This window comes from Hypomesus transpacificus, unplaced genomic scaffold (genome assembly GCF_021917145.1).
Source record: "Hypomesus transpacificus isolate Combined female unplaced genomic scaffold, fHypTra1 scaffold_235, whole genome shotgun sequence".
NCBI classification, from domain to species: Eukaryota; Metazoa; Chordata; class Actinopteri; order Osmeriformes; family Osmeridae; genus Hypomesus; species Hypomesus transpacificus.
The window spans coordinates 145,339-170,330 of record NW_025813769.1 but is presented as its reverse complement, the minus strand read 5'-3'; the positions used below and the strand labels follow the sequence as shown (position 1 = coordinate 170,330).

The 24,992-nt window shown below is 43.2% G+C and overlaps 1 protein-coding gene across 1 annotated transcript; it reads right to left on the bottom strand.

Annotated features, from left to right (window-relative positions):
- Window positions 1-12,488: 12,488 nt before the first annotated feature.
- On the bottom strand, window positions 12,489-24,507 carry LOC124462707 (myosin heavy chain, fast skeletal muscle-like). Its single transcript, XM_047014292.1, has 40 exons — window positions 24,466-24,507; window positions 24,003-24,221; window positions 23,749-23,892; window positions 23,485-23,641; window positions 23,340-23,367; window positions 23,065-23,179; window positions 22,551-22,643; window positions 22,392-22,455; window positions 22,178-22,276; window positions 21,935-22,038; window positions 21,714-21,852; window positions 21,492-21,610; window positions 21,181-21,330; window positions 20,804-20,974; window positions 20,311-20,614; window positions 20,101-20,165; window positions 19,883-19,970; window positions 19,633-19,750; window positions 19,426-19,549; window positions 19,013-19,149; window positions 18,621-18,876; window positions 18,300-18,542; window positions 18,032-18,208; window positions 17,714-17,859; window positions 17,132-17,222; window positions 16,571-16,960; window positions 16,357-16,483; window positions 16,099-16,217; window positions 15,781-15,977; window positions 15,475-15,658; window positions 15,106-15,271; window positions 14,884-15,008; window positions 14,483-14,791; window positions 14,032-14,235; window positions 13,822-13,947; window positions 13,489-13,659; window positions 13,235-13,339; window positions 13,050-13,145; window positions 12,746-12,877; window positions 12,489-12,612 (listed from the first exon to the last, which is right to left on the bottom strand). The coding sequence occupies exons 2-40, from the start codon at window positions 24,207-24,209 to the stop codon at window positions 12,595-12,597; spliced, it is 5,808 nt and encodes a 1,935-aa protein (XP_046870248.1). The 5' UTR covers window positions 24,210-24,221; window positions 24,466-24,507; the 3' UTR covers window positions 12,489-12,594.
- Window positions 24,508-24,992: the final 485 nt, after the last annotated feature.

The following is a 24,992-nucleotide window of genomic DNA, read 5'->3' as shown; positions in this document are numbered from 1 at the left end:
CAGGGATGGTGCATGGCACATCGCCACATGGTGTGTTGGTGATCATTCAATCACCAAGCAAGCAGCGGTGTCTGCAAGCAACCAATGAGGTGTGCTTGGCCAAGACATGACCTCAGTTTACATCATAGCGCACTCTTTGTTTGAAGCGAGACCTGCAGTGCCGCTACGGCATCTGTCCTTCAGGGTCCTACTGTCCGCTGATTTCCTTCTCTTCTTCCTCCGACCTGGACAGACAGGACCAAGGAGTCCCAGCTTATCGACATTGTGCACTGATAGTATGTGGAGGACCTTCAACTCCATGGTTATGGTTCATGGGTCTTTCTAGCAGCAGAAGGTTGTAGCGAGGGGCGTAACACAGTCAGATTATACTGAGGGTGAGTATGTGAGGAGACAACCTCTGTCGAGACTCTTAATCAGCCCTCTTAATGAAGGCAAAAAAAAGTAGATAATAGAAGAGGAGGATTTAATTAGCCTTGTCTCAGGACTGGCACATCCGCACACAGAGGAAACATTAAGTCTCTCCTCTCCTGCTTAATGGCCTCAGTGAGTCGGCGCCTCCTTCATTTAGTCCATCAATAATCTGGTGATTGCATGCATCCACTAGTCTTTTCAGATAGCGCGTGGAGGGATGTCAAAGTTTAGGGATGGACCAGATGATTTATTATAAAAAACATTACGGGTTTCCTGAAAATGAAGAGGAGGTGCCTGTATCCTCCTGTTTTTAAGCCTTGGACTGTATAAATCCTTGATCTCAAGAAAGTGTTTTGTCTTGGAGGTTTGATTGTTTTACGAAGGCTCAGTGATAAGGAGTGCCATTTTGTGTGTGCAGACCAACTCTGTAGATCGACTGTCTTGTTTGATTATCTTCTCTCTTCTGGCAGGATCCACTTCTCTTTTTTATTATGTGTTTGTTGGCGTGTGTATGTGTGAGACAGAGAACCTAATTGTGTGCGGGTGTCAGAGATTAATGGTGTAGGAAGAGGACAAGGCTGTGCACCGACCTTCAGTCCTTTCCTGCTGTTAGGACTCTGTGGACCCCTCCCAGTGGAAGGAAGAGGAAGGGGGGGGGGTGTCTGACCTCCAGAACCACACCCTGACCCCCCCACCCCACCACCACCCTGACCCACTCCCCCCCACCCTGACCCACTCCCCCCATCCTGCCCCCCCCAAAAAAATCCGCTGGTGGCTGCAAGAATTCCTGTGATCTTTTTTGTTTGGCCCCCTTGAGAGCCATGGATGCTATTGTGAGATTTGTTTTGTTAACCTAGTTCATAGCTACATCTGCCCACCTGAAGTGCGAACAATCCTTTGTTATGAAAAAGCCTCCTTCAACACATGCAACCTGGATGCAGGTCCACATCCTGTGTCGAAACCCCATCGCTGTTCTAAGATATTTAGGGACGAAACTAAATAAGATTGAGGGATTTATCTCTGTGGTTAGGTTCATCACTTTGCATAAATATAGATCAAGTTGATTTGACAGTCAATCCTTTAAGGTAGTCCCAACATAAATGTACTGTCCGGGCCAAGCCCAACAGACCTCCAAAGATAACAAAAGGTTTCTTGGAGGACTATTTTCCCATGATTCCTAGCTCAGCTGAGCCAACAGCCCTCTGTGGTTGAAAGATGGGTGGGGGAGGGTGAACATCAACGATACGAGACAAATAAACGTCAACCCAGGGAACTGTTTTCACCGGGGAAGTTAACACGGATATGACTTACTGTGGAACAGATGTTGAGAGAAACCACTGGATCTGCCTCTGGTGCAGACCTTGCACTTAGCCATCATCCAGCAGGAGTATACCCACAACTAAAGCTCTGTTTACATCCCTTTTGATGTGGTCTCAGAGAATAGCATCATGTTCGTCTCATGATCTTTGATGATTTTGTTTCGGCATTTGATGAAAATACATATAGGCAAAGTGTAGGTTCTTTGGTCCCTGGTGTGTTTGAGTACGAGCTTGTGTTTGTTTGTTTGTGTGTGTGTGTGTAAGTGTGTATATAATTGGATCAGATTAGTTGAGGTGTCTCTGAGCTTCAAGTTGAGCTGAGAGAAGTTGTAAGTGTTCTGTGGGTCCAAAACTCTCCACGTTTACAAATCCCTATGAAGCATTATTTGTCTTAGCGTCATAAACCGTGACCTTTAATCCTGATTGGCACATCAAATCTGCATCCACCGAGTATTAATATGAGTTTCTTATCATTCAAAGTCAGCTGAGCCAACCTCCTGAATAAACAATGCCAGTTGTTATCTCATAACACTCCGTTGATAACGTGCCCTTTGGGAGTCCACAGAGGAAACAGTCAGCACCTCTATTTTGGCTTTACTGAGCAATGGAATCCTGTTTTTCTTCACACTCTTGGTTTTGTGTCCCAAGAGAGTTGTGTGTTTGTGCGTGTTTGTGTGCACGTGTGTGTATGCAGAAAGTGTGGCATATGGTTAGGGACCTCACCTTCCATGTATGGCATCCCTTCCTGCTAATCCAGGCCAGTATATCTTTCAACAGTTGATAAATCCACGCTGCTGAAAGCTCAGGTGAGAAAACAGAACTTTCCATGATCCATGTCACCATTTCCAACCACAAATACTGCACCGACTCCACCAAATGTGTTAATATGTCTTTTTAGATCTTTATTAGTGTGTGATGTCTCCAGTGACTGCTACACAGTGACTGTGGCCTGCTACATCCTGTGTATCAGTGCCAAAATTCCACAGTAATTAGGATCAGGAAAGCCTCACTTTTGGTCAATGCAAAAATGGTCTCACAGCTTCCTCACATTTGACTTTGCAATGATTTTAACTCTATTCTAAATCAATTTTTATCGTTCTCATTCTTTCTTTCTTTCTTTCTCAATCTTTCTCCCACTGTCTCTCACCATCAATATTCATCACACTTGTTTCCACTTCCACGTCAGGAAGAGCTATACTGCCCTCTGCAGCCAACAAATACTGCAGGTTGCTGGTAGATGAGAGAGTGATGGACCAAAGTAAACAGAAATATAAAAACAATAGGTCTCCTCCTGATGGAGGAATCCTAATGAATGCCCAGTGTCCAGAACGTAACCTAGGGTAACTAATGGGTTATTTAAAAAAAAATAGTCTAAACAAGACTGTGGAATTAACTGTGGAATCAGATTGAGATGGTTTGGTGGTTTGGGCCAATTTAATGACACATAGATATTGATGGTCGCCCTTAAAGAGCGGGGGAAAACCCTAGGAAGTGAAACACAAGTTTCCTGCGAAAAGCTTGATTTATGTTCAATTTCGTGAAAGGAAAAAGAGAAAACGATGATAAAGATAATCACAGTGCTCAAACTAAGAAATAATAGCAAATATTATTATTGGAGATTGATCTTTTGAGCCTGGTTCCGTCGGTATTTGGAAACGGTAGCTCAACCAGAGTCTGTTTAAGGATATTAGACATTCTCTGGTTCAACTGCCGCTGCTCCCACCACGCGCATAAGGCGCTGTGCGTAGGGCACCAAGTGCTGAGGGGGCACCAAAAATATCCTAATGAAAAATCATCATAGTCATAATAATTATAATGCCGATATTATTTCAATATATAAATATTAGGCACTTTTTAGGCATGTATATCACAAAACAGGAAGAACAATTTAATTGCTCAAGAAAGTATCGATGGTGCCCTCCACCCTCCCCCGCCTGATGAAGTTTGACAGTAGGCTAAAAGTCAACTTTTTTAGGAATGTCCTCGAAAAGACAGCCGGAGTCAGGAGCAGAGAAAGAAGAAGAAACTGCTAGATGATGGCCATGCATCACTTGCAGGTAAGTCATGTTTAATCATTCTTAAGTACGGGTAATGAGCTGCTAATGTAATGGCCTATGCATACACTTCGAACAAGGTTAGCTGACGTTATTGCTAGTGTAAGGGGCCCCATTCGTCAACTCTAAATCTCCAACGTTCGGGGCCCCATTATCGTCCACCCTCGAGATGAGAACGTTTTTTCCGTTAATTTTCAGAAGACGGTTTGCTGCAGCAAAAAAGTAAGTAACTCTCCGATATCGATACATCTTATATTGTCTCTATACCAAATTACAGCCCCCTACGTGAACATATTCATATTTAAATACACCGTTAAAGACGTATGTAGCTAGCCAGCTATAAGACAGTGTCAAATTTGCAATAGAGCTACAAAACGACGGTCGAAAGATAGTCTAGTTAGCCTAGCGGGTAGTTAATCAAACTGTCAGATGTCGACCTCGATCTGATTTTATATCCTATATATCATCTACTGGGTATCTGACAACTTCCCACTTCAATAAGAGATCCAGATGATCCTTTTTCTTACCAATTTTGTAGACTAATGTTAGCAAACTGAAATATGTGAACAAGTGCAAGCTAAGTTTAGATTTACTGTTAAACATTATCTATGCATTTTGCAAGTAACTGACGCCATTTAGCTGTTACTTTACTTTCTATAATGTTTTTATATTTGGTTTATCAAATCGTTTTTAATAAATAATAAAGGTGGAGAGCTCCTTGGCTGCATGCTTTCAGTTCAGTAAAAAAAAAAAAAAATAGGGATAAGATTCTTTATTTGCATATTTTGTCTCTTTCCATACTGATCCTGTATTAATGCAGGATCAAAGTCTGAAATACGTACAAGGAGGCCAAGAGGAAGATACAGATGATGAGCAACCATCTCCAAGCAGTTCAGGCACACATCAACCTCAGCAGGTTTGTAGACCACACAACAGTACCAAGCCCCGATCAACCACCCTCAACCAGCAGTTTAGGGACAGATACAAAGCAGAGAACCACCACCTCTAAATAAGTGTTACATCAGTGTTTCCCATAGCCTGACGTTGTCATACTCATAATTCTAGTCAGAATATGAGTCTGAGAACTCTCCGTTGGGCTGTGAGTATGGGGCTTGTTTCAACCGAACTCATAAAACAAATGCCTCTTCGTTCAATTGGATAGACCTACAACCAATCAGAGCAACGTAATATGTTGTTTGTTGAAAACAAATTCAACCCAAGCGCTCTTTGGTGACGTGGTTGATTACGTTACTGTTGATCATCTTTCCATCATCGTATAAAGCCCGCCCTGAAAATGTCATTGGTCCGATCAGCTCCTGTTTGGACATAGTTTTCCCCCAACCGAGCTTCCCCAGACCCAACTTCCCGACCCAATTTTGTGGGCGGGGCTAAGTTGGGCTGGCAGCCAGGCTATGTTTCCCACAGATCCAACCTCAATGTGTGGGAGCTGACCGGAGGGAGGGGGGCTGATCTCTGAACTGGAATAACTCGTTCAACATTAATTTGTAACACAGAACTTTAATGGAGTAAATACAAAACTAGGATTCACGCCTGTACAAACGTCATACAAAAAAACACATCACAAGATAGACCTATATACAATTCAAACTATATACAACTCCCTTAGCTTTAGTACACATTTCACACCCTATACTACTTTTTGTTACAGCCTACTTGCGCAACGTGCAACTTTTGTCAGAGCAACGGATTTTGCGGGGCTTGCTAAAAAAAAGGTTTTAATGCCCTATTATAAGGGGAGGCCTCAGGAGATTGTCCATTGATGGAGATCCTGGCAAGCTGCCAGGTGTTCTCCTTGAAGTTGGTTCCTAAGGCCTGTTTTCACCTGAAGATAAAGCAAAATGCTAATTATTATCAATACAAAATGCACCAATACAAAGACATTGGTCATTTCAATGTATAGCTATTTACCCTGTTCATTGTTGAGAAATCCCATTTGCAGTTTACAGAACAAACAGGGGTAACCAGAGCAATGCTTGCAAGAAGGCTCAGGCAGGGGTAGAGGTTGGCCCACTCAACTCACTTGCCAGTAAACTCAAGAGCTCCTCCTGGTTCTTGTTCTTGAAAGATAAGGGTTTGTCTGGTCAATTCACTCACTCACCTTGAATATCCCAGTAAGGACATGGTTTTTGAACGAGAGCCACTCCTGAATGACTTCCTTCTCATGTTGAGGGCAACATTTCCTGGAAAGAGTCTGCAGTAGTGATGAGAGATGTTCATTGTGTCGTCTGTTACAGCAGCTGATTGTGGCCCCAAGACATGGAAGGCTCCAAGGATGTCCAGATTATGGAATATCTTCTCCAGATTTGTTTCCAGGCCAAATATGTAAGGGTGAATGACCTACAATGACAAGATCGGCATCTTTTTAGGAAGAGCCTACACTCAGTTTTGATAATAGGCATCAATGGCCAAACCAGAGAGTATGTTCAGTGCTGTACCTCTCATGCACTAAGCACATTATAATTTACCTCTTGCTGGAATCTGGCCCACTGCCCCTCCCTTGACTCATCTTGGACCTCTCGTCCTTTCCCATCCCTCTCCTCCTCGTGCTGTATGTTGCAGGCTTCAAGTCCTTGGGGATCATCAAGGTCCTGATGGAGGCGAGAAAATAAGGATCCAGGGAGTGGAGTTTGTCCAGCCTCTTATATATTTCTAAGAGTCTGGATTGTCACAGAAACCTTAATTAAAAAAAAATATTTCCTGTCATTTAGCACATGCAAACAATAATGTCAATGTGTCACATCAAGCAGATTTGAATTCGATTGTGCACATTTGCATCATACCTGCTCTTTGATATGTAAAAAATGTACATGTGCTTTTTAGAAGACTTTAAACAGGCAGGCGAGGTGGGACAAAAACATCGACCTGGAGGTACACGGCAGCCACAAATCTGTATGTAGCACAGAATGTGTAGAGTCCCTTTGCCCCAGGACATTTGCGCACCTCTGCCTCCTCTGTTCCAAGGACGACACTCAGGTTCCTCTGTAGGGTCTCAATGGCCTTGTGCTGTGAGAGCCAGCGTGTGTCCTTCACTTCCTGTAGATGTTATATGCAATAATGATTAGTTATGAATAGACAGAAGATAGCTATGAGTATCCGAATACTATTACCTTTAGCTTTAAGTCACTGACACCCAGGGTGATGGATGCAGCCTTGAGAGTGGCAGTACGATTTGCACTATTTCTGAAATACAAGTAGAGGTCCTGCAGGGGGTTCCTGAAAGTGGCCATGTATTTCACATTATTTGATGAGTCTTTGCAGGCAAGGGCCAGTCTGTGGGCAGCACAGGCCATGGTCACAAGTTTGGGAAAGCTGTCTGTTAGCTGCTTTTCAACCCCATTTACACGCCCCAGATAAAAAAAAACACATTTAGTCACAATATTTAGGGATTCAACCGCCAAGATACTCTCACATGGTTTCATATAATTACCTGTCATTATGGCTGCCCCATCAGTCCTGAGCCCATACAGCCTCTCTTTTGGGATACCTTTGTCTAATAGCACTTTTTTAACGGCTTACACAATGGTGTCAGCTTTTCCATCCGGAACAGTGACAAGATCCAGAAATTGATTAAATATTTTTCCCTCTATATCCATGTATTTTTGAGAAAAGGATTTACTATCCACAGTTCTTCAACAGGGACCAATATGTAAATCTGACAAAGAAAATAAATGCGTACCTGACATGCAGATGGAGCTGCCTGGACACTGACACATCTGTGCTTTCGTCTATTTCCAGGCTAATTGCCTGTGACGCTCTTATGGCCATCAGAATTCATAGTTTTCACGTGACGTCACGTTCCAAGGGACACGCCCTCCTGGAGGGCAAAAAAAGATTTTCTGCTGCCCGCCACCCATTATAAAGTCATACACTTACGTAGAGGCTGCTGCTTTTGTTTAGGCATAATGCCGGATAGTTGTTGTGCTAGCGGATGCACTAATTAATAGAAAATAATTTGCCACCACTGTTGACGCAATTCAGCCAAACTCCAGTGGATGGCACTACAGGTCAAGACTGAAACCTCAAGCAGGCCAACGTGAAGCAAAATCTATTACAAACTGCAGTAACTGTGTAGGCAGCCATGCCGCCCAGACAGACATGTGTCCTGCTTTCGGGCAGCAGTGCCATATCTGTAGAAAATTCAATCAGTACAAAAAGTGCTGTGGCTGGTGTCAAAGTGGAAACTATCAATCCTCAAACGGGGAGAAGATGAAGGATTAGTTACACTGCATGTACATGACCGGCCAATTGAGATGAAGGTTAGTAACAGGTGCAAAGTGCAATGTAATGTCAAAAGACACTTTCCGACAGCTGGCTAATGGCAAACAACCAGTGTACACAGTATAGATATCAGCCTAGTAGCTTATGAAGGAAGCAAAATAGAGACTAAAGGCATAGTCACACTGCCTAGTTGTTTAGAGGGACAGCAACCAGCAACACACATTACCTTTTTTCTTAGTGGACAGAGATGTAGTGCCACTATTGGGATTTCGTGCGTTTGTGCTCTTCGGAATTGTCACAGTGAACCCATACGTACATCAGGTCAGCACCGAGAGCAATGCTGATTTCACCAAACAGATCCATGTACAATACAAAGACGTGTTCAGTGACGAGCTTGGAGAACTCCCTATCACATACTCCATGACACTGGATCCAGCTGTACAACCAGTAGTTCGTCCAGCACACCGCATCCCTTGTGCCAATGCAAGCACGAGTCAAAGCTGAGCTCAACAGCATGCAGAACAAAGGTGTCATAACCACAGTTTCTGAACCTACAGACTTGGTTTCGTCCATGGTTGCAGCACACAAAAAGGACAAACAGGAAATCAGGCTGTGCATCAGTCCGAAAGCAACTCAACACAGCCCTGAAGAGACCTCACTATCCAATGCGCAGCGTCGAGGAAGTGGCTGCCCAGATGTCAGGTGCTATAGTGTTCTCTGTGCTAGATGCAAATAGGTCATTCTGGCAAATACAGATTGACCACAAATCATCAATGCTGACCACATTCAGTACACCTTTCGGGCGCTACAGATTCCTCCGCATGCCATTCGGCATAAGCTCAGCAAGCGAGGTGTTTCCAGCTGTCAACAGCTATTTGCAGGGTATTCGTGTGCTATCACAGTTAATGACATCATCATAGTGGGCTGTGATGCCGCAGAACATGATGCCAACCTAAAAAACTGTGCTTGACCGGGCTCGAAAGATAAACCTCAGGCTTAACCCTCTCATTTGCAAGTTCTGCCTGGACCAGGTCTGTTATGTGGGTCACATATTCACAAAGGAGGGCCTCAAAGCCGACCCCGCCAAAAAAGTGGCAATCACAAACATTCCAGTCTGTTAGGATTTTCCAGCCATGCAGCGATTCTTTGGCATGGTGAATTACCTTTGGAAGTTTATCCCAAACCTCAGCGATATTGCAGCACCTCTGAGACAGCTCACACACAAAGATGCTGCGTGGTGTTGGTTTCCACAGCATCAGCAGGCATTTGACCATCTCAAATCCTGCGTAGTCCTACTACGACGTTAGAAAACCAGTCACACTGACCTGTGATGCGTCATGTTATGGTCTTGCTGCTGCATGTCTACAGGATGGGAGACCAGTTGCCTATGGTCTCGCATGCTCACAAACAAGGTATGTACCTAGCTGATTACCCTATCACGAGCTCCAAATGAGACTATCCCAGCTCCAGACGACAAGTTTGAGGTGATGTCTGTTAGCTACATCTCAACTAACAGACTAGAGGAGCTCTGGACCCACACAGCACAGGATCAAGTGTTACAGACTCTCAGCACCGTCATCCACCGCGGATGGCCTGGCAAAGAACACAGCGTCCACCCTTCCCTTCGTCCGTACTCGCCCCTCACAGAGACACGTTGGTAGTGGAGGATGGGATAGTTGTTAAGGGCCACAGAACAGTTATTCCTCGTTTTCTACACAGAGAATACATCAACATCATACACAGTGGTCACCCAGGTTTAGAGTCAACCAAGCGCAGAGCTAGGAGTACATTCTTTTGGCGACAATGAACAACATTGCAGAGGAGCTGCTGTCGTGCTCCGTCTGCAATAGCACCAGACCACACCAGCAGAAGGAACCTCTACAACCACATTCAGTTCCAGTCTTGCCATGGTCCACAGTGGCTACCGATATATTTCAGTGGCACGGACAACAATACCAGGTGCTGGTAGACTCGTTCTCAGGATGGTATGAAATGGATCTCCTCCTTGACGCAACTTCAGCAGCTGTGATCACAAAGCTGAAAAGACACTTTTCTGTTCACGGTACGCCTCACACCCTCATCACAGACAATGCGAGGCAATACACAAGCCAACGTTTCAAAGATTTCACCAAGCAGTGGGACTTTATCCATGTTACCAGCAGCCCGGAGTATCCACAGTCTAACAGATTGCCAGAAAGGGCGGTCCGCAGTGCCAAACAACTGATGGAGAAATCTCACAGATATGGGACCGACATCTTCCACAGTCTGCGGAACATCAAAAATATTCCCTGTGACCAAGCATTAGGCTCACCCGCAGAACGTCTGATGTCACGACAGACGCGCTCAGCTCTTCCTGTCAGCACTAGACTGTTAGAGCCAGCCCCGAAAAACACAAAGCAGGCCACTGCCCATATCCAGAATAAAAGACTAAACCAAAAGCGGAACTACGATGCGACAAGCCGCCCACTACAGCCGCTCGCAGAAGTCGTCATGATGCAGACCATCAAGTGACACGACCGTCTGGGCACTGTGAAAGGAAGGTGCAAGGAACCATGCTCCTACACCCAGGGATTTTCCTGGGTCAAAAATGAGTCTTTGATGCTCAAAAAAAAGAAAGAAGAACAGTGTGTTACCGTGTGTGTTTTTTTTTTTTTACCATTTCATAAATAATGGAGGCTATGCTTGAGAAAATCATTTTGCTTCCACTTTAGATTAAAATACATACTAGAGGTTTAGGCTAATAGATTGACAATAATCCAAGCCCCATGGTGTTATCATGTATGGTTCAAAGATTATCAAGGTTAACCTCTTTACTTAACATTACATTGGAAATCGTTTGTCAAACTTTTGTCAGCATTTTGAGTAGAAATTTCGTTTGCATTTGTACAGGTGTATTTGTGCACGTCGGGCTGGCGGAACGACAGTTTACTGGCCGCTCTGTCCATTCGCGCACCTCACAGTTGCGTATTGATCAGACAAGAAGACACAATTATCAACTACACTACTATTGATCAAAACAGAACGAGGGTTCGGCTGTAGCCTACTTGAAACAGGCCTACCAGTGTTTCCCACAGATTAGAAATCTAATTGTGGCGGGGAGGGGTGGGGGTTGTCAGACCGGGGGGGGGGGGTCGTAATAATTCCTTCGTTAATAATTCGTTACACAGTTAATTTGTTAATAATTTGTTACATTAAATATTAATCCAAAATGATTCACACCTTCACAAATGAACAACAACTAACATATCATTTTGTAGCAACGCTAGTGCTAAACAACTATTTAACTGGTCGGCTCCATGGTCGCAACTTTCCTCGACTTTTAGCTACGACACTAATGCTGAAGGCTCGCTGATATAGCTGTCGGTCTTACTAGAACGGCATATGTACTGTATGCATTGTTGCTAACGTGTGCTGATGTTGTGACTGTGTGCATATGTGGGAAAGACGCATCATTAACAGAGAGACGGAGGGAGAGCAGGGGAAAGGAAATGCAGCTGAACGAATACACTGCGTGTTTTAACCTAAATAGCGATAAAAAAAATGTTTTACGAAACGCAATGTGTGGCGGCCGGTGTTGATTCTGTGGCGCACCGCCACAAATTAGTCTATGTGTGGGAAACATTGCCTACTATTGAGAACATATTCGCTGACAAACATTGCACGCGTAATGAACGTGTTTGTTTGTTTTTTTTCATCGCAGACTTTTTTTTTAAATTAAGCGCTCGGGATTTGTCACAGGCGCTCAGGAAAACGGCTTAGGCGCACGCCCACATTTCTTCTATGCAGGAAAAACCCTGACATCATCGAGTCCGATGGAGGGACCTACAGGAGAAATTGCCGTCATATCCTTCCTGTCGCTGAGCCACCACCACGACAGGTCAACCCTGCAGACCTCGATCTTCAGGATGCCGACCCACCGGACTCCCTCCCATGCCGCAGACACTTCGAACAACTAACAAGTAACACCTAAGCAATCCACCAGTGAGCAGCTGAGGCCTGCAGCTCACTCTCCTACAGAGGTAACACAACGTACCTCAGAAGGCTGACATTTTGTCCAGATATAGTATCAAATGAATGGCCAGTGTCCAGATGTAATATCGAATGAATATCAAATGCCAAGAGAGCAGACTTTTCTTGTCTAAGTATGGAAATGGGCAGTGTTAGGCTCACATTTTTCAGATGCATATTAAATGAATTTTAATTATTTCATCAGTATATTTTGTATCCCTTGCAGTCACTAATGGACCCACTTTTTCAAACATCTTTTACTGAAACAAAAATCTTTAGACTTAGCTTTCAGCTATAGCACCTTTAAACAGACCGCAGTAGCTCTAACAATCTCACTTTCTTATAAATACTATGATAAGATATGCTTTATTGACCATATCATTGAATTTATATTTACAAACCTGTGCAACCTTAGACAACATTTCTACCTCCTACAACAAACCCACAAGCAATGTCATTTTGTAGATGTTTTTTTTTATTTTTCAAAAATCCTCAAAATACCACGATGTGAAACATTTTATGAAACACAGCAATGATTCACAGGGTCTTGTTCAGGTTAATGTCTATTCCGCTTCTTTTGCCTGATGGTGAGAAAGAAAAAAACAGGGAATTATTCTATTGAATTATATTTATATTTGACAAATGGTCTGACGAAACACTGTAATGCAATATTTTCTTGTCTGAACCCTTGGTGTGACATCAACAGATCTTTACCTTTCCAGCATCACGACTCTTGGTTCTGAGCTTGTTGACCTGAGATTCAGCGATGTCGGCACGCTCCTCAGCCTCCTCCAGCTCATGCTGGACCTTCCTGAACTTGGACATGTGGGAGTTGGCCTGTTCCTCCTGGGATAAATTAATTTGAAAAAGATTTCTTACAAATTTTGTAAGAGCTTGCTGCAGTGATCATTTCGACAAGAACAATACCATTGGTAAAGCCATATATATATATGTATACACTGAAAGCTAGGAAACCTTTATTTTGCATAAGCAAGGGTCAAATTAGCATTAGACTTACCGCCTCCTCAGCCTGTCTCTTGTAAGCCTTCACTTTAAGCTGCAGTTTGTCCACGAGGTCCTGAAGTCTGTTTACATTCTTCTTATCTTCCTCAGTCTGAAGCAGACAATAAGGTCAATTAGAATGATATGTGTCAACATGAACTGTTGTATCAACATATGCTGATTTTGACTGTGCGTTGTTACCTGGTATGTCAGCTCCTTGACTCTGCGCTCATATTTGCGGACTCCCTTGACTGCATCTACACCTCTCCTCTGTTCAGCCTCCACCTCAGTCTCCAGCTCACGCACCTGCATGGAGAACAGGAGCTCATGGTGAGTCCATCACTCCCATGCTAAAAGGTCCTTTTGAACAGCATTACAACCGGGGAAAAGGGGCTTACAAATATTTGACCTTTCTCAAGGCAACAGGGATTCATTTTCAACTTTTGCAAACTTACCCTGGACTCCAGTTTCTGGAGCTGCTTCTTGCCGCCCTTCATGGCCAGGTTCTCTGCCTCATCCAGACGGTGCTGCAGGTCCTTGACTGTCACCTCCAGGTTCTTCTTCATCCTCTCAAGGTGAGAGCTGGTGTCCTGCTCCTTCTTCAGCTCCTCTGCCATCATGGCCGCCTGCAGCAACAGAATGCAACTTGGTTGAACTGAGGAACCGTACGCACACATAGTATATCATACCAGGTTACATGAACTGGTTGATGTGCCCTTGAAGACAGTGCAGGTAAAGTAGCAGACTCAATATTGACTGTGCTGGGATACTTAGTTATCCAAACTCACATCAGTGATGGCCTTCTTGGCCTTCTCCTCAGCGTTCCTGGCCTCCTGGACAATGTCGTCCACCTCTCCCTGCACCTGGACCAGGTCAGCCTCAAGCTTCTTCTTGGTGTTCAACAGGCTGGTGTTCTGGAAAGAGAGCACACATGGATATAGCAAAACAAAACCTTTCCTGTGCAAGTTATTTATCTACGTGTCTTTATATGTCCGCACCTGGGAATGCAGCAGTCCCACTCTCTCGCTGGCGTCCACCAGCTCCTGCTCAGCCACTTTGCGGCCTCTCTCTGTCTGCTCCAGACCCGCTCTCAGCTCTTCAATCTCAGCCACCATCAGGCCGTTTCTACGTTCCACCATGGCAGCCTGTTCCTTCATGTCCTCTGAGGCACGAACGGCATCATCCAGGTGCAACTGGGCATCCTAGAAACACAGAAGAGTGTAGAGAGGAATGAGAAGATGCTGTTGCGTACAGTATGGCTTATACTGTTCTATATGGCTTCAGCAGTACTGTTTGTGCTGGAAATATATGTTCTTTGTAAGGATGGATAGATGGACATTTGAGCCCCCATTTTCTTATTTTGAGTCTAGATCTGTAGTAATGGTCTGAAGTAATTATTAATGTAATTCACTGCAGTATACGCATCACTATTGCCAACATTCACGGTACCTTGAGTTGCGCCTGAACGTTCCTCAGCTGCTTCTGGGACTCAGCAGCCTGGCGGTTAGCATGGCTCAGCTGGATCTCCATTTCATTCAGGTCTCCCTCCATCTTCTTCTTGATCCTCAGGGCGTCGTTCCTGCTGCGCACCTCAGAGTCCAGGGTGCTCTGCATGGAGTCAGCCACTCTCTGGCTGTTCCTCTTGATCTGCTCCATCTCCTCATCCTTCTCTGCCAACTTCCTGTCCACCTCACCCTTGATCTGGTTCAGCTCCAGCTGCACACGAAGAATCTTGGATTCCTCATGCTCCAGAGTTCCCTGAATGAATGAAAATATTTTCAAATGTCAATCTTAGTTATGGTTATTCCAAGAGGGTTTATTCTTTTCTGGGAATTGTGGAGAGTTTGTACCTCAGCCTCCTCCAGAGCCGTCTGGATCTCAGACTTCTCTGTCTCCACTGTCTTCTTGGCCTTCTCCAACTCATGGATGCTCTTGCCAGTCTCTCCGATCTGCTCGGTCAGGTCAGAGATCTCCTCTGTCATTTGAAAAAAGAAAACATAGTTTCATTCCAAAATGTATAATCAGATGTACTTGAGGTGGGGAAGAGCACCACATACAACTTTGCAACTCACGTTGCAAGTTCTTGTTCTCTCTCTTCAGAGTCTCCAGCTGGTCAAGAGCCTCCTCGTAGGAGTTCTTCATCTTGAAGAGCTCTGTGCTGAGAGAACGAGCCTCCTTCTGAGCTCCCTCCAGCTCAGCCTGGCCCTCCTCAAACTTCTGCTTCCACTCTGCAAGAACCTAGGAAGAAGCACATGACAAGGACATGAGCAACAGAGTTCTTAAGCCGTAATTGCAGATTTAGGTCCATCTAGGCAAGCAGGCACATCTCAAATAAGTCTTGCAATGTATGTATTTATTTATATATGTATTCAATTACACCTTAATACCCTTGTTCCACGTACAGTTACACCAAAACCTAGAACTGGCACAACATTTTTCACCTTGTCAAAGTTCCTCTGCTTCTTATCCAGATTGGCAGCCAGGGCATTGGCTCTCTCAACATCAATCATGAGGTCCTCCACCTCTCCCTGGAGCCTCTGCTTGGTCTTCTCTAGAGAGGCACACTTGGAGTTGGTGGCCTCAATTGTCTCCTCAGCTTCCTGAAGACGTTGAGCCAGCTTCTTCCTGTTGACACAAATCATGACATCGCAAATATGTTCTGTACTGATTGCAAGCTTGGAGTGGTTGACAATAATGTTATATTGGGGTACTATGAATGACTATCTTTTGGACTTTTTCGGACTTACTTGGCCTCCTCTAGCTCCTCTGTCCTCTGGATGGCATCAGTCTCGTACTTGGTTCTCCACTGAGCCACCTCAGAGTTAGCCTTGGACATGCCGCGCTGCAGCTCTGCCTTGGCCTCCTGTTCCTCCTCAAACTGTTCCCTCAGCAGATCACAGTCGTGGCGGGCAGATTGGACACCATGGGCCAGTGCGTTCTTAGCCTGAGAGGAAAATATTAGGAGACATGGGTGATGTAGTAAGTGACCAAAACATGTATTTGCTAACTTCTGTACTGTAAAACTGTCATGGTTGGTCAACATGGGGCTCCTTTAGTTATTTTACCTTGACCTCCTCCTCCACAAGCCTCTTGAGCTCCTCAATCTGCTGGGTGTAGGCCTGCTTTCCCCTGGTCAGCTGGGACACCAGGGCCTCCTTCTCCTCCATCTGGCGACCAAACTCACCTATGGGGAATTAAGAAAGCTATTTGTTAGGCCTGTTTCTTGATTATACCAGGTTATTTTCAATATACACCTTGTGGAACATATTTCTGCATGTAGAGTTTTGAACGTATCAAACATGTTTTTTTATAGTTTTTTTTACCATTTTCCGTGAGGAGTCTGGCTTTCTGTCCACCGAGGTCGTTGAGCTGGCGAACATTCTCATCGTTCTTGGTCTTGATCTCACTGAGCTGGTCTTCAAGGGTACGGCACATCTTCTCCAGATTGCCCTGTGGAACAAACACAATGTTACACTCTACATGAATCTATTGACAAATGATTGAAATGCATTTATATCTTTGTGCTTTGATTCATACCTTGCCCTTAGCAACTGCTTCCATGTTGGAGGAGAGGTCGTCGATCTCCATCTTGAACTCACTTTTCTCTTTCTCCAGCTTCTGCTTGACGCGCTGCAGGTTGTCGATCTGCTCTCCCAGCTCTGCCACACTGTCAGCCTGCTTCTTCCTCAGGGCTGAGGCTGTGGCCTCATGCTGCAGGGTGGACTCTTCCAGGTCACGTCTCAGCTTCTGGAACTCAGCCTCTCGCTTCTTGTTCATCTCAATTTGAGCAGCTGTGGCACCTCCGGCCTCCTCCAGCCTCTCGCTGATCTCCTCGAGTTCCCTGGACAGATCGGCCCTCTGCTTCTCCACCTTGGCCCTGGCAGCGCGCTCAGCCTCAATCTCCTCTTCCAGCTCTTCAATACGAGCCTACAATAGAAAAAAAAACTTTGTTTCGCATCAAAGTCTTCAAATTCTGGCCTACATATGAGCAGAAAAAGACTTCATAGACAACATGGATTTTGAGTACAAGCAAGAAAAATATAATCCATCCCAAAACAGGAAATATTACTTGTCTGGGGTTTAGTAACTACAACACACCTGGAGCTCCTTGATCTTCTTCTGCAGCTGGGCACCCAGAGACTGCTCATCCTCAATCTTGCTGAGGAGCTGGCTGGTCTCAAAGTCCTTCCTTTTGTGCACAAATGAATCCATGTCAGCTTTCGGTTTTGTGTCATTGAGTGGAAATTACATTGTAAAGCACATCCACAATTTTTCATAACAAAAGCCTTTCTATGCCTATTGATTAAGATATTCAATTGAGTAATCTATGTTATCAGAATCAGAATTGGTGTTTATTCGCAATGAAAGTTTGCACAGACAAGGAATTTACTTTGTTAGGAGAGCCTACTTAGGCAGCCATTTTCGGCACCAACTAGATTAGTATAATTAATCTGATTAGTGTACTTAGAAACAAAACTCAGTGTCATAGGTCTACATTGTTGCATTACTCCAAGTTGAGAAATATCAATACAAAAAATGTAAATGCTTTGACCTACGAATGGGTTTGAACATTGGACTTCGAAATTATTATGTGAAAGGCAAAATTGATTGTAATGATTGCTGGAGTGAATGAAATCCATATAATGTCAAGAAAGTCTCTAATGATTTTACAATACTTACTTCTTGATCTTTTCATCAGACTGCTGCTTGTCGTTCTCCAGGTCCATGATGGACTCCTGGGCCAGTTTCAGGTCTCCCTCCAGCTTTCTCTTGCCTCTCTCCAGGTCCATACGGAGCTTCTTCTCTTGCTCCAGAGAACCTTCAAGCTGGAGGACAAAATGCATTTCTCATACTTAAGCTGTGATGTTAACAGCTCATTCATAACACCTTATATTATTATAGTGTAGTCAGACGTCATACTGAATCCCAAAACCGATTAAATTCAATACCATTAGAGACAAAGTTGGATATAAAGACAGAAAACATAACTTGACTCACGTCATCAACTTGCTGTTCCAGCTTGGTCTTGGCCTTGGTCAGAGTGTTGACTTTGTCCTCCTCTGCCTGCAGGTCATCCAGTGTCTGCTGATGGGCCTCTTGCAGGGCTTTCTTCTCCTTGGTCAGCTTGGCAACACTCTCATCTTGAGATGCCATCTCCTCTGTCAGGTTTTTAACCTGTAGACAAAGACAAAGTTAGCTCAAGTTAAAGCTATTGTTTGGTGTTTTTTAACAAACTACTGCTCGGTTATTGGTCAGATGTTGATACCTTGTTCTCTGTGGCATGCTTCTCCTTCTCCACTTTGGCCAGGGTAAGCTCCAGATCATCAATGTCCTTCTTCAGCTCAGAGCACTCATCCTCCAGCTTCCTCTTCTTGGCAGTCAGCTCAGCATTCATCTCCTCTTCATCCTCCAACCTCTCAGTTGTCTCTTTGAGTTTGGCCTCCAGCTGGATCTTGCTCTTGATCAAACCCTCACATCTCTCCTCAGCATCATTCAGATTCTCTGATTCCTGAGAATAACAGAGGTTAATTAGACTTTAATGTGGTGTGCCTGTGTTTGTGCCTGTGTATGTGCGTGGCTCACTCACAGATGCAACTTGGAGAGACAAGTCATTCTTCTCTTGCAGGAGGGACACCATCTTTTCCTCCAGCTCCTTCTTGCGAGCCTCAGACTTTTCAAGAGCAACTTTGCACTTCTCATAGTCTTCTTTCATGTTGGCCAGCTCCTTCTCAGTCTCAGCACTCTGCAGGAGAGGCTTGATCTTGTAGTAGACCTTCATCCATGGCCAATGTTTCACGTTCATGAACGAACGGATGTTGTACTGGATGGTGAAGACAGACTCTCTAATTATCAGAAAAAGAGAGGCATGGACAAAAATAGATAGTTTAGCTCAATGCAGATTATGCATGATTGTATGATTATATGATTTGAATGCAAATACTTGAATCCATATTTGTCCTTTCATCATTTCCATTTCACCTCCTCTCCATCATCTTGGTAAATTCCTTCCTCATCAGGTATCCTCGAGCAAGAGCCTGAGTCATGGTTACCAGAGTAGCAAGCTTCTCATCTCTCATCTCCTCAAGGACACCAAGCAGACCAGCTTTGAAGAACACCTGAGACACAAGTATGATACAAAACTGAAATAAACACTTCTGGTGAAAACACATTGCTATCTAAATAGAAAGCAAAGGTTGTGTATAACATTAGGATCAAATATTTATAATACAGTACATTTCTCATGTTGTTAATTATTAAGAATGTTGGATTGCTATAGAAAAATGTAAACTCGATTTTGAATGTCTACCAGATAAATTAGATATTTAAGAACCTCTGTAGGTCACAAACATGAGTTGCCAGGATCCCATCATCAATAGTGTACGGTATGTTACCTTGGTGTGTCCAAACTTGTACTCATCATGGTTAATGTCAATGGACCCAAGCAACTTCTCAGAAGCCTTCTTGTTGTCCATGAACTGGCCTTCGGGGATTACACCGGCATTCAATACCTTGTATCTGAATAGGGAGAAAGTGTGTTTATTATTTGCTATGTTTTTATCCATCTACCATATCTTTGTTGCATTTGTGTGTAAGACTACCTCTGCTTGAAGTCAGCATAGATGATTCTGCTGGGGAAGCCCTTTGTGCAAATCCTAATACCCTCCAGCACACCGTTACACCTCAGCTGGTGGATGACCAGGTGGTTCTCCATCAAACCTGGATGAAAGATTTGGGGTCAGCTTTTTACTTTGTGGAACTTATTTGTAGAAATAATAATCAAATGAACGTATTCTGTGTTTAAGGTAATAATGACTTCAGAGAAATAATCCATGAAACAATATGTTATACCTGGAGTCTTAGACTCATTGGGGATCAGACAACGCACAAAATGAGGGTGGGTGCTCCTCAAGTTGGTCATCAGCTTGCCCAAGTTCTCCTGTAAGGTTGTTATAAAGCATTGTTACTCTCAGATATTATTCACAATAAAGTTAAAATCCTCACTAATATTAGAGTACAATTACAGCATGAAACTATCCCAAATTATATTAAAAAAAAACCTCACTCACTCTGAACTGAGAGGACACAGTCTGCATGGAACCTCCCTTCTTCTTGCCTCCTTTCTTTGAGGTATCTGTTATAGGAGTGTCAGGAGTTAGACAGCATAATACATGAATATGTCTTGTTGCTTGAACAATATTGTTAATTAATTAACACATCATGTTAATATGTTCAATGTATAAACCTTTGTGTTTGTAATCTAATTCAACCATACTAACCCTCAGCTGGAGCAGCAACGTAGAGCGTGGCCAACAGTTTGGCTGAGGACTTTCCATACAGCTGAAGCACAGACTCATTCAGGGGATCCTTGTTCTTGTCCAACCAGCCAGTGATATTGTAGTCCACTGTACCAGCATAGTGGACCAGAGAGAAGTGGGCCTCGGCCTTGCCCTTGGCTGGTTTAGGCTTCTCAAATGCCTTGTTCTTGCCAAGATGCTGGTCATACAGCTTGTTCTTGAAGGAAGTGTCTGAAGCCTTGGGGAACATGCACTCCTCTTCAAGGATGGAGAAGATGCCCATTGGCTGTGTAGAAATATATTTTGATCAGTCAAATATACTGTGTATAAGTGAGCTGAAATGGCATTATTGTATAAGACATATATTAAGCACTGTGATATGATAAGAGCATGTCAGTTCAATGTATCTACATCTATAAATAACCTTGTATCCTTGCCAGGTATGAAACATCCACAGTTTTTACAGACACCTCACCTTCTCAATAAGCTCAATGCAGGCAGCCAAGTCCATGCCAAAGTCAATGAAAGCCCAGACAATGCCCTCCTTCTTGTACTCCTCTTGCTCCAGGACGAACATGGTGTGGTTGAAGAACTGTTGCAGTTTCTCATTGGTGAAGTTGATGCACAGCTGCTCCATGCTGTTGTACTGTAGATTTGCAAAGTTTGACCCAACTTTATTGAGCGATCCCACCATACCAAATGCATTTTTTACTTTATCTACACTTGATTGCTGTTCCTTTAAATCAAATTATGGAGAAGAAAAATGGAGTAGATACTATCTAAATAGTTTAAGGACACACAAAATAAACCACTTTTGAATGTATTTCTAATAATAACCAATCTTAAACTCACGTCAAAGATCTCAAAACCAGCAATGTCAAGCACACCGATGTAGTAGTTCCTTGGCTGCTTGGTGTCCAACATCTGGTTGATGCGGATGACCATCCACAAGAACATCCTCTCATAGATGGACTTGGCCAGAGCGCTGACTGAGTTGTTCACCTGTGAAACATCAATGCTAAAAGTTACTTTCACTGTCTTACACAAATGTTATTAACTTGTATTAATTCAATGCAAAGTGATTACATTTCTTTTTACTAACACATCAAAAGTCAAAAGAAGAAGTCTCATTGTAAAATTACTGCTTTCGAGTCTATTGTTACCTGAGGCACTGTCTGACCCTTGGTCACAAACTCATTGCCGACCTTCACTCTGGGGTAGCACAGGGCTTTCAGCATTTCAGCTGAGTTCAGACCCAGAAGGTAACCAATTTTATCAGCCACTGGGGAGGGATAGGAGCAATGAGCATCAGAGTGCTACGTTTATCACAGGAATATAGTTAAATGCATGCACTTTAGAACTTTGATACAAATAATATGGCTTACCCTCTGTGCCATCTGGCTCAGCCTGCTCCTCACGCTGCTTCTGCTTGAAGTGCATGTTGCCATGGTGCATGACAGCACCGGTAAACTTGTAGATGCTCATCTTCTCTTCACCGCTGAAGCCCAAGATGTCAATAGCATCCTGGATGAGGAAAGAAAGTTTACATTAAACCATCAATATATATGTTATTATATTTTCAAGTTGAACCCTTTTAGTGACTTACATCAGTGGCATCAAGCTCAACTGTGTCATCGATACTGGCCACAGTGATCTGACCCTGGCTGATCATGGGGTAGTCGTAGGGGTTGGTGGTGATAAGCGACATTTCTGTGGAGACACAAAACTAAAATGACTATCACCCAAGGCATGTGTACATTTTATGTAAAAGTAGGAACCCTCAATGAATGGACAAAGGAGTAAATGTCATTCAGAACATATTGTTTCTTTAATCCCTGCAGTGCCTCACCAACGAGCTCAGGTTTGTGGTTGGTCATCATCTGGTAGAAGATGTGGTAGCCTCTCTCATCAGGCAGCTGGAAGCTCACTCTAGACTTCTCCAGCAGGTCTGTGAGAAACGTGGTTGAAAGGATAGAGAAAAATGAGAACAATTTGAATCTCAAGTGAATGGACACCAACATGTATTCAAAGGATCATCTGGGAAATAATTCAAACCAACTTACAGGTCTCAATGTCAGCACTAGCCAGTTTTCCGTTCATGTGGAAGTGAATCCTAATGAATTTACCCTGAAAAAGGTCATAGAAGGGGCTTTTTCAACGCATCCTATTGATTTCTAAGTTAGTGTCAAATGTGAAAATGAATATTTTCCCTCCAAACTTACAAAACGAGATGAGTTGTCATTCCTCACTGTCTTGGCATTACCGTAGGACTCCAGTAGAGGGTTAGCTGCAATGATCTGATCCTCAAGGGAACCCTGAAGGGAGACAAAACATTGGTCATTCAGACTGATCACCAATCATCCAAAATAATTCTCTTGTCACTAAATCCATAACCTAATCAAGTTGCTGAATGAGTAATAATAATTAATATATTAACAGTCTCATTTACATTGTGCTGTGTGACAACATATTTTGAAGATATAAACTATATTTGAAGTATACCAAGGGAGCTTTTTTGTTTTCAAATGTGCGGGGACAGATAAAAAAAAACTGATGATGCAGCCAGTGAATTAAGAATTGTTTCCTAATAAACAATTGGGGGTGTATATTTACAGTTTTCATGTATAATGAAACCTACACTCTTGAACTGTACCATGGAAAAGCATTTTTGGGGGGGTAAAAACATGGGTCAACAATTGATGGCATGCACTTTCTATGGTAAATATACGGTCATACCTGCATTTTACCGGGAATTGGTTCCTTCTTCTTCTCACCTCCAGAAACCGCAATGGTGGCAAAGTACTGGATGACACGCTTGGTGTTGACAGTCTTTCCAGCACCAGATTCTCCACTAGTTTATGAGATGATAACAAATATGATTTAGGGTGCATTAACTAAAATAAGTATTGTGAAGCCTCTTGAGTCATTAAGCATTGTAGTCTTCATATTTATATACATATATAGAAGTCAAATAATACAAAATATACACTCATTTAAAGTCTCAAACTTACGTGATTAGGACAGACTGGTTCTCCTTATCTGAAAGTAAATTGACAAATAAACGTGTCAGAAGTGATACGAGTAGCAACTAAGAATGCATCCATCCATCCATCCATCCATCCATGACTTCAGCCATCTAACAGTGAGCGTCCATACCAGTCAACATGAACTGAAAGGCGTTGTCAGAGACGGAGAAGATGTGGGGTGGAGCCTCCATACGCTTCTTCCCTCTGTAGGCGTTGACCACTTCCATGTCATACACAGGGAGCCACTTGTAGGGGTTCACCGTGGCACAGAAGAGCCCAGAGTAGGTCTGCATATGAGCAGAGAGTAAAGGAAAATATTGACATTACAGCTCAGGTATGGTACATTTTCGGAGGGTGTAATTTGCTTCCTTAAGGTTGCTCATCATTTTCTTACGTAGATCATCCATGCTGCATAACGCTCTTTGAGGTTATACAGGACAGAGGCTTCATTGAGGTAGGTCATCATGGCCATGTCCTCAATCTTGTCAAACTTAGGAGGGTTCATGGGTGAAATGTCTTCTTCTTTGAAGGTTTTTACCTGAAAAACGTCAATAACAAGCATGAAGCCTACACTAAATGAATAACACAGACATGTACAAAAACGTCCACTTAATGTTTTTTTTCATTCCATGCTAAGTATCTTCTTACCTCGTCAAGGATAAGGACTTTCACGTCACATTTCCCACCGTCTCTTTTAACAACCATACCCTTAAGGTACAATTCCTTGGCATCAGGCACATAGCAGGCATTCTTGGCATCAAATGGTGCAGCCTGGGCCTCAAGCCTCTCCCTCTCAGGCTTACGGAGGTAAATGGCGGCCTTGCCATATTGGGCCATCTCCGCGTCCGTACTCATGGTGGCGGTTTACTGGGAAATAAGATATCACTGTTACAAAATGTATTCCTTCTTTTCTCATTAATTCAAAGTGTAAATGATGAATGCATTGACTTTATATTATTGTAGAGTACGTAGGCCTCAGAAGCCTTCAAAAGGTCTAGACTAAATAAAACAATATTATCATTCATTTTATACAATTACTGTAGTAGTTATACTGATGGTCCTTAGGCTTTGAGCAGAATACATTAGCATGTAGCATCAAACTATGTCTCACCTGTTTTTTCCTCTCCCAGATGAAATAGACTCTTAGTTTGTGCTGTAAAATATATTAGTTTTGAGTTTTTTTGTAATTTATACAGAAAAAGCACTACCAAAACATTGTATGCAATATTTACATGTCATTGCTTTAACTCCCATTATATTTGAGTGTTACATAGTTGGGATTACCGATAAGAAAATGATTGGCCAACACCGTTAGCCAATATTCATATAACAAAATTGTCTCATGCCAATGTTTTTACTGCACCTACAATTTCTACAATGTCATAAAATGTAATAAACATTGTATTTTCTGATGAGGCTTTTAATTTCTACTCACTTTAATTTGGGTTAATTTCAAGTATTTTTTTTATTTAATTAAGAAAAGAATGACACTGCATTCAGACATAAGATAAATGGCCACCAATTTGATATGGTATACATATGGTGGACACATTGACACGTGACTGGAAAAACAAAGTAGCCTAAGCATGGTGCCTGTTACATCTAAGCCAGCAACTTGTCTACGCTCAGATTCCCCAG

What these genes read in the sequence shown, in the direction of transcription:
- LOC124462707 (XM_047014292.1), bottom strand. Translation starts at nt 24,209, where the DNA reads ATGAGTACGGACGCGGAGATGGCCCAATATGGCAAGGCCGCCATTTAC. An exon ending in CGTTGCTGCTCCAGCTGAGG is followed by an intron (nt 20,166 to 20,310) that starts GTTAGTATGGTT and finishes CTCCTATAACAG; the next exon opens with ATACCTCAAAGAAAGGAGGC. An exon ending in CCAAGAAGGCCATCACTGAT is followed by an intron (nt 13,660 to 13,821) that starts GTGAGTTTGGAT and finishes CTGTTGCTGCAG; the next exon opens with GCGGCCATGATGGCAGAGGA.